A 10219-nucleotide genomic window follows, 5' to 3' on the forward strand; every position below is an offset into this window, starting at 1 on the left:
CGACTCGACGCGGGTCGACTTTCCCTGACTCGCGTACCACTCGCGACATACGTTGTTCTCGATCACGCGAACCTCCACTTTCTGCAACACGTCCGCTCGTTTATCTGCAAGACAAAATAGAACGAGCTTTTGATAAAGCGGCTACGTGGAATCGGCTTTAATCGGACACGATTGTCGAGTGCTTGAAATCTACGTTTATCTCTTTGCTTTCGGTTGGCTCTTATGTCTTTCGACTACATGTATATGACGTAGTTTACTATTTATTGCTTTAACCATTGGAAATTTATTGCTTGGCAGAAGCTACATTGGTCGTCGTACGTATCATATCGATCGTATATCTAATATTGCAAAGGTATTGTTACGTCGGGCGACACTCTACCTAGCCAGGCCATACACCGCGGGCCAGACGGACATCAGACGTCCGCTCATCCTTGCTGCGTACCCTCGATAGTCTTAAGGACCCATCAAATTCCAGTAATTTGCCAGCTAAGGTCCTTCAGACTTTCATTTCTAAATCACTTTCTAAGGACTATTGTCTACCACGGCTTGACAAGGGAAAGTTGGGTTTTCCAACGTACGATGCTTCCTAATAGCGACTTTCTATCGAGAGCAGCTAAGACCCTTCCTAGTCTACCAACCTTCGTTTAATCAATTAACAACGAATCCTATTTCCCTCACTCTCTTAGTCAAAATCGTCACCAACAAATCCGATGGTCCCGTGCGCTAGACACACCCATCCTTAGCTTTCCTCCGCTACAGCATCGTCACCGAACATCACTGATTTCCCATCCTTCAAACAGTCAACATTCCTTCGACCGGGTTTACACCCGAAGATCAGTCACTCACTCATCTTATACATACGCACCAGCGTAACTATCTTCTTCACAAAGTTGTTGGAATAAACTGTCATTTACAACTAGTTACATCAGTGTAATATTCAATTAACCACCTCTATTATCCTAATCGAAATAGGGGATCGATCATTTCGTGGTGTCGATTATCTAATCGTAACGGGAATTTACGACTCCCGTTAACGTGCTTCCTCGAGATCGCGCCTCTCCGCGAGTGGTCGAAACACGTAGACTAAGGAAATTTGTCGAATAGCGAACTAAGGAATGCTTCCTCGCGATCGCGTCTCTCCGCGAGTGGTCGAAACGGGTATATTTGAAGATCGAAAGGTAGGAAAACTCTTAGTGACACGAGAATGGTATCAGAGCTTAAAAAATATCGCGTATTTAAAAATGTCAGTTTACTGAAATGGCACGTAATTAGCGTAGAAAGTTTTCTATAAACGAGGTGTGGTAATATCGATAGATATTTCAGAAATAATAAAAGTAACTGAAAGTACGTAGAACGATTAAAGCTAGGTAACATTTTCACACTTAAAGGGTAGTTGATGGTTCTTGGTAATCTCGAATAAATTAAAACTAAAATTAAGAAACTAATTTAGGCGTGATGTACGTCACGACCGTAATCTTATATTACGAGGCAAGGGATTAAAATCAATTTTGTTCATTCTCCAAGTTTTACCGTAGGAAGTTTCAATATCAATAAAAATACCAAGCAAACCATCGGTATATTTTTCCGCATTCCCTTTAGAAAATTTCTATTGCTCTGGAACGCGTATCGTGAACGCGGAAGCGTTCGAATCGAGCAAATTTCACCGAGGGCGCTTTTAGGTGAAAGTTCGACTCGATCTCTTAGCGCCATTAATTTAGGGCAGCGAGCAGGAACTTTGGTGAAACGCGATTTCGACCAAGGTAGAATTCGCTTACTTAGTCGTTCATGGAAAACTTGGGTGGCACACCTGTTCTACTTCCATGCCCCTTACAATATCATTATCGAAAACAAATAGACTATGGTAACGTAACAAATTTTTGCTCCCTTTGTTCGTATTTAATGCGCCGATAAAATCATTGGTTCGCTGGAAAATCCACTTTGTAACAGCCTGGTAGCAGAAGCAGCGATTTTCTCGCCAAGTTACAGTCGATTTTATATCCCATTAATCCGATGAAACGCCAAGTAATTAACGTCAACGACTCTCAGTTCTCGAGCGAATTACCGGGCAAAAGGAAGAGGCGAGGAAGAGGGGATGAAGTGGAATTATTTACTTACATTTGGACCTGTCTTCGCCGAACCAACCCCATCCAGCAGCCTTGGCGAGTTCCCCGCCGAAGGCGCTATACCCTGGTTTCCCTGTGGCCACAGGTAAACAGGCGGGTTTCACGCTCTCCGACCAAGCGATTGGCCTTGCAAGTTCCAGAAGGGCAATATCGTCCACGTATTTTCCGCACTTGTGGCCAGGGTGCAGGATAACGTTCGTCACTCTCTCTTCCTTCGATGCTGGAACTTCCGGCCCCTTCAGATTGTACTCGCCGAGGCTGATCCGTAATTGACCGGTGGGGATTATAGAACTCCCTCTGAATCAAAAGCAAAAGATATTTATCGTTCGTTAAATCGTCGATACAGACTGTCTTGAGTGTAATACTTATATAGTATATTTTATTTAGGAAAAAGGGAAATTTCACGGAGATCTGAGAAAATGATGCTTCTATGAAAAATTGCAGATGCCTAGTACTTGTTACTATATTTCTTAACGTAGAATCAAGTAGGTGAAATAAATCTTTGCTTCGGTTCCATTTCCTTCGTTCTATCCGCGAAAATACGAACGTTGGCAGTGTGGTAATAACGAATAAGAATCGATACAATAATTATTTCAATTACTCGAAATACTCGCGATACTTAGTGAATTATTTTCTAGCTGTTCTTAATCGCTTCAACGCGATGATAACTCCGAAGCGTTCCAAGGAAGCGCATTTTCCATTTTGTCCAATATCTTATCCCAAAAGGTACACGTTACGCGCTACTTCCTTAAACTCGCATCCTGTAAATCCTTACGCTTTAAAGCTTTCAAAGAACGTCTGTTTGAAAAACGACGAGTTATAACTTCCACTTTACACGCATTACGGATACATGTAGGCCAAGTAGGACAAATAGCTGGATATTCTGGCCGTTTCCGGACCGCAAGGAGTCAAAGTCCAGTAACGATGCCGGCAAGTAATCATCGTAAAAGTTAAGTGCACGAGAAACCAGCAGGTATAAATGTGTGAAATAAAGGCAGCATTCTATATTCTTCGTTTTACGTTCTTTTCCACTAACGCTTCTTCTATTTCTTTCATTCCTCTCGATGTTCCTAAAGTAACGGAGCAATTCCTTCGTAACCTTTGCTCGCGATTATTTAACCGAAAGTTTTGCCTCTCGCTGTAGCAACGCTTCGATATTGGTATTCGAACAGCCTCCAAATGTAGCGGTTTCGCTTAATTAATTGGTCAACGCGGCTTCCGAATAATTAATGAAATTATAACAGTTTTCGTGTCACCCTCTGTTACAAACGAGAGAGCACCAGAGGATGTCTCGTCCCAGTTTCTTCGTTGCCTTGATTCCGCCGACTCGCGGATGGTGCAATCACATTCGAGTCGTTTCCCAAGTTTCAAGGTTCGTCTCTTTTTACAAAGACAACCCTCTGTTTTAATGGACCCTTCCATCTTCGTCGAGGCAGTCCCATTGTTCCGGCACCCGTTGTGGATTATACGATTTAGCACGGATGCATCATCGTAGTTACTCGCTGCCCTTATCATCGCACCCCTTCCAATTAAAATGCACCGCTGGCTAAACGCTGAATCGCGCCACCGGTTAAGGGGAGTGGCCTTTTTAACTGGCGACTCGGCCATTAATCGTACCGTTAATTCGCTTGTAAACTGGTGTGCGCGAGGAGAACGGTTGCCGAGTATTTCGCGGTGAACTTTGTTTCCGTTCCTATCGATTTAGTCGATAATGCGGAACTTGTCATTTATTTTCTTTTTTACAGTTTTACTCGAAACGTCGTCGAAATATTATTACACGATGTTCCGATGAATAATAACGACGAACAGATCTTTGTATCGTTACATATTTGAAATTCTTCGGTCTGTCTGTGGCCATTTTTTCCACATTTCTTGCTTTTCCCCCTCTCGCGATAACTTAACAAATAATTCTCTTTCGCGCGTAGAACCGCATTAACGAAATTTATTTCGGCCGTTTCCGTGAACGATAAAGAAAACGCGGACAATGGTCGGAGTCGGATATATTTTCACGATCTCGCGCTAGCTGGTAACATTTTGTCATGCGTTTTGCATGGCCGCTAGCAATTACCGAGTGGTCTGTAATCTACACGCAATCATGGTTTACAACGCCGAAGCTCCGTTGGATTCTCTCTATGGCCACCCTGTCCAGTTTCAACCCCTTCCTCCGTCATCCCCTTTCTCTCTCTCTCTCTCTCTCTCTCTCTCTGTTTCTCCATGTCTCTCTGTATCGTTCTGTTTCTGTTATATACTCGACGAAGACAAAGATAGAGAACGCCTACACGTTTCATCGCGCAACACCACTGTCTCGACGTTTAATTACACCTGCATGGACACTGTTCCACATAAATCTCCGCGCTGTATCCGTGAGAAAAAAGAATTACGAATATTTTCGAAATCCTCTCTCGATTTTAGCCAGTGATTGGAAGAGTTTCCAGGATCCTATTACGATGCTTCGTGTGCGATTCCCTTTAAATGAGAAGCGTGGAAATTACTTTTAAATTGAACCACTGACACATTCTGCCCCTTTTTGCGACCCCTTTTTTCTTTTCATTTTAACATATAATACCTTGCTTTAAACATCGATTCTTAAAATCCTATCGAATCGATATCGACATTTACAATCTACGCGTACAGTCTCCGTATTTCTATTCTTTGTATTTCACCGGCTGATATTTCAAATTCTATGATAAATTCTCGTCCCGATATAATACGTATTTTCCGCGAAAACGATAATTCGCGAAATGTAGACCAAAATATATTCTACGCGCCGATCAAACGAAGAGCGGTATATCATCGATAACCCATTGCATAATTAATCGCAGACAATTCCGCGAATATGGGGAAAAGGTCGTTGTTAACAACGAGAGCGATTCGATCGATCGTTTAAATAATCTCGTTTGGCCGATCAGTCTGTTAATCGTTCGACAAGAATTCTATTGAATCGTATAAGTGTACACCATCGAAACGATTCTTCGTAACGTTATTATTTTCCCTTAAACGCGTCCCGTTAATCGTTCGTATAAACGATAGGAACGTCGTGTTATGCAACCGTTGAAGGATTGATTCGCGTATCCACACAAACACGCATCTCCAGCCAGGACAGAAACGTTTTTCACTCTGGCATTTAATAAAAGGCCGCCTCTTGACTCTATTTGGCGACAGTGTTTACGCGAGTAAATAGCGGCACAGCAGTTTTTAACTTGACACAACGCTCTTTGCGTTTCCATTCGACTCGCTCGTTCGCCGGAAAAATACGCTCGAGGTTTCATTTAAAATGTAATCGTCGCTCCAATTAACATCGATATCGTGTCCCGCGTGCATATACGACCGCAGGGAACGACGGGACACCGGCAAACGACACACGGTCCCGTCGTTTTATATAATTTTAACGAAGTGATTGGCCGTTTATCCGGCCATTCGATAATCACAAAGCCAGACAGCAAGTCAGAAAAACGCGTTTGTCCTGTTAACGGTCCTCGATATTTCACCACGTAGGCGTTATTCCTCTATACATATCTATATGCATGTACAAATGTACATCGCGGTTTCAAGGTATTCGGATATCCGCTTACTCTTCGCGAGATCTATTTCCATTATAAAGTTATCTATATTATTAACAAATTCTTTATTCTCAGACTGTTCGTTTTTTTTAAATGTGCAAGGCAGATTCAGAAGATTCTATTAAACCGATGGAGAGACTTTCGACGTTAGTACAATCAATGATATTTAAATAGCAAATGCGTGTAATAGTATTTCTAGCGAAGAGCAAAGTACGTTATTTCGATTTACAGTTATAAAAGTAGCAAGTGTTGCTAATTATCAATTCGTTATGTCAATTTGTACGCATTGGTAAAATGTTGTTACTACGATACGTAATTGGGTGAAAATTTCCCTTCGCGTTCGACTCCGATTTATCTTTAATTCATCCGATCTTATCCGTTTTATGTTACGATGATTCTGAACGTTTGTAATCTTTTTTCTCCGAAAGAATGTTTCGCGGGAAAGTGACGCGATAAAAATAGGTGTAGCGGGACGTTGGAATTTCGTAGTATTCCCTTTCCTCTTTTCTTCCCTTTTATACCCCTCTTTTTGTTTTCTTTTTTCCTGACACGTTACGTAATTTCTAGAGAGGCGCGCATTAAACTTTTTATCCTTTCGCCGAGCGTGATGATTTTTGCAAACTACAGAGCGTAATCGCCGCCGCGCGCAACACGCGGATTTCTAGGTTTTTAAATCTGGCACAGATTTGCATAGATTGCACGGATGGATTAAGTGGATTATGACGCAATAACTTGCGGCGCTTTTTTGAGGCAACTTCGTTCTTAAAAAATTGAACCACTCGGGTCGAACTTTCAAGTGATATTCTCCTCCAATTTCTCTTTAGTTTCGCGCCTGAAAATATAGAGGTATTTCTCGCTTATATGATTCGTTACTCACAGAAAGATACAAACGAGACGATTTTCCGTATCATCCATATTTTCCTCTATAATCATTTTCCAATTGTTCCAAATCCGATTATTCGTCGTTGGCCGATGTTCTTACGAGGATGAATGAAAACTTATCCAAAATGGAGCTATAAAATTTTATTTTGATAAAAACAGACGCCTTACGATAACATAATTTTCGAACATAGTTTCTTCTGTTGCAACGCGCTTGTTCTAAGTTTTTATGTTCTCGGAAAAATCAGTTTTCGACCGATCAAGAAGGATCTCTTAGGTCTCTTACAGCTTTTTAGAGGTCGCAAGGCTCACTGTCGTGACTTTATCAGGGCAGAGATTTATTTCGTATCAAAAGTACGAACCAAGGCTTATAAGCTTTCGTACGAGTACATTGAAACTCGAAGGACTATGTTAAAAAATTGCCTGCCGCTCTTATTGAAATTGCGAATAATTATTACTTCGTTCCCGTTATCTTTCATTAATTATTCTGCAAATTTGAAGAACCAATCGCACTCTATCGTATTTATGTATTACGGAATATCCGTTTTTACGATACTCGTGGCGAATGCATTCGTAACGATACATTTGCATGCTGAAAAATGAATGTTGTTTCCGGTGGACGAGGTTTAACCGCGCGGCTATCGAATACCACCATTCAATCGTCGAGATCGGATCGGAATAATTACAGCTACGGTTTGTTGGACAAGATGGTTGCTTGCGTTTCGTTGACATTTTAGTAGCGATATCAAAAACGGTAGAAAATTTTGGCACACACGGGCGCCACTGTGAATATCGTTCCGCGATAAGATCTCTCTTTCTCTCTCTTTTCTCCCTCCCTCCCTCCCTCTCTCTCTCTCTTTCTCTCTCTCATTCTCTCTTGCACCCTTGCAGCGGTGCTCGTAGATTCGATTACAGGGAACAATGGGCAGCTTTCCATGAAGAAACAGTCGGTTTTCTGCCATGAATATTTTCGATGGCAACCTGCATATTGATTACGCGAACACCGCGTACACCGGCATTATTGCAAAGAATGGGGGTATAAACTATCCGACCGATCGATATTGTAATGCTTTGAAATTTAGGTACTCCTTTTTTCGTTGTTTTTTACGAACTGTCGGGGAAACGAGTTTCTAAATCGAATGGACCGGGCGATTTATTTTGAATTTATAAATAATCGAGCCATATTGTAAAAATATTCAGGGTATTGAATATTGGGTAGTCTTCTAGGCAGCAGTGTTCTTTTAAAAGTAAAATTCGATGTTTGAATAGAATGGAATTTTTATTTCTATAATCATCTTTCCTCGATAATTCTTCGTCCTTTTTCCTTTCTCTGTGTTTTAATATTTGTGTCATTTAAAAAGAAATCAACCCGACAATAATATCGAGGAATCTCGAAGAATCCGACGAACGCAGAATTTCCGATGTATCACTCAACGAAATCAACTTTTACGTAGAAAATATTCATTTGCTCTAATTTAAAAATGTTAATTTTTCATAGTGCGAAATAAGCTTTATTTGCTCATACATATAACGTTAGATATATGTATAGAACATAACGACGAAACTTGTTTCATTGATAATCTATCTATAAATAAGTGATTGCTCGAAAACAAATATAACGCCACGAAACGGTGGAATGAAATGCACCGTATATTTGCTGTGCACCTGTATTTAAGTCATACATTTCAATCAGTAGAAACAGCGATATACAAACCCTGTTGCGTAATACCTCACAATTTCATAATTAATAATTAACTAAATATCGAACCCATTAAATTATTTGTTAAATTGTCGATTAATTAATAAACTCGTGTATGTATGTAGAATAGAGGATGCATAGTATACTCACGAACACAGGCAATGGGCTGCAGTCAGGACGAATCTTGAATTAAGTATGGTACCGCCGCAAAAGTGTCCGCCTTTCCTGCTTATGCTCACCATCCAAGGGAATTCGTGAGGAATTGCATTTTGTCCTCCAACGAGTCTCGCCGTGCGTGTGGCGATGTTTCCTTGACCGCAAGGGACATCGGCGACTGTTATTGCAAACATCGTATTGCTTCGTTAACATCCGATAGAAAACAACTGCAGTCGGACGGAAGAAGAGAAGAATATGGAACGGGAAGTTCGGTAAATTTTCTATGAAATGGTGATTAATAATTTAGTCATCTTGATTTCTTGAATGTTTGTCAAAAGTCAACGAACGATCTAAAAGCTATTCTTTGATATTTCAAAATCCAAGAACATGACGAACATTAGGTGACATTCTTTTATTTCCGTGATAGAAACCTTTTTTAATCGTTCCATCTTTCTATATTTCGTCCGAGTGCGTATAATTCGCAAAATTAGAAAGGGATTAAAAAGTCTAAACCTCATCTTCGTCGCAATTAAGTGGAATTACGAGAACAATTTACAATTAAAGGGAAAATGGTCTGAAAAAGTTGCGACCATCGAAGAACGCGAGTTCCCGGTTTCTCCGGTTTTTTCATTAATCGCGCTCGTACACGAGAGCGTCAGGAAAGTTCGTTTCGACTTTTATCAAAAATAATCACCCGGTAAGCGAGGTGTTCATTAACGCCGAACCAAATCCCGTTTCGGTCGCATCTTTTATGAAAATGGCGTGCGTTTACATAGTATGCAGGAAGAAAAAAAAATCGTTTAATTGGATCGTTGGATGGTCATTCGAATCTAAATAATTTCAGCAATTAAGCGAGTCGAGGATTTATAAATCTCGTTTCTTCGAATTTAACGAAAATCCACGATGTATTGATTCTGTTCGTTTGAAATCTTTCTAATACGTGTTCCGTACCGCTTAATTCAGGACTCTATTTACTGAAATATTGCTGAAAAATGTATGATCTAGAAAAAGGCACGAATGAGCAGTACCACGAAGAGAATATTTAAATGCCCCTTTCCATGTATAACACCGTGTGAAAATATCTCCCCGCGATACGATATAGCTGTCATCGTAAAACCTCTATAAGGTCTGAGACTCGTATCCAAAGTTTCCTTCAACAGCGATAGCGATAGCAGTAACAGATAATCAGGCATGGAACGAAAATTCCGCTAGAAATTCTGCGTCTTAATCTTCGTACGCTCTACCGATCTGTTGCTATGCGCTCCTTTGTCCTAAAACTAATCTATAAAACGGGCAACATCTTCAAATCCTCTGACAGGATTTGAACGGCGGCAGAGTCAGGTTAAAACCGCGAACGAGACGTGTCCATCTAGTGATGTACAAGCGTTTAATTGAAAGCTGAAGCAGCGCGTACAGCGGAATGTTAACCGATTCAAGAGGAACCAGCCGCTGACGGCACCGTTACTGGCATCGCGCGAATTTAATGCCCCGAGCAGATAGGGATAGATACGGCGGATCTGTCACCGCAATCCCTGCGACATCCCTCCGCTCCCTCCACCAGAATCACTCCCCCTACCCTTCGCGTTTCCCCTCTCGTTTCACGCCTCGGCTGATTAATTGGACCTCTACGTCTGCACCACCGATCCCACCCACTCTGGTTTCGGGGTCTCCCTTCGACACTGCAGTTTCCAGCCCCTTTCTCTACTTCCGTTCCCTCTCTCGCGATGTCTCTTCTCTTCTCTGCTCCCCTCGATGTCAGCCGAATTACGGGAAGAAGACAGAGAACGGAGGTTGCACAGGGG

At 41.4% G+C, this 10219-nt stretch overlaps 1 protein-coding gene across 1 annotated transcript in view; it reads right to left on the bottom strand.

Annotated features, from left to right (window-relative positions):
• The window catches only part of LOC100742631 (transmembrane protease serine 9-like), a 16920-nt gene that overhangs the window by 1831 nt on the left and 4870 nt on the right, over positions 1–10219 (bottom strand). The window contains exons 2-4 of the mRNA XM_033320901.1: positions 8412–8595; positions 2116–2420; positions 10–104 (exon numbers count right to left, since the gene is read on the bottom strand). Coding sequence (XP_033176792.1) covers positions 10–104; positions 2116–2420; positions 8412–8595 — 584 coding nt within the window. The remainder of the gene's footprint in view (positions 1–9; positions 105–2115; positions 2421–8411; positions 8596–10219) is intronic.

This window comes from Bombus impatiens, unplaced genomic scaffold (assembly GCF_000188095.3).
Source record: "Bombus impatiens unplaced genomic scaffold, BIMP_2.2 scf_0377, whole genome shotgun sequence".
Classification (NCBI taxonomy): Eukaryota; Metazoa; Arthropoda; class Insecta; order Hymenoptera; family Apidae; genus Bombus; species Bombus impatiens.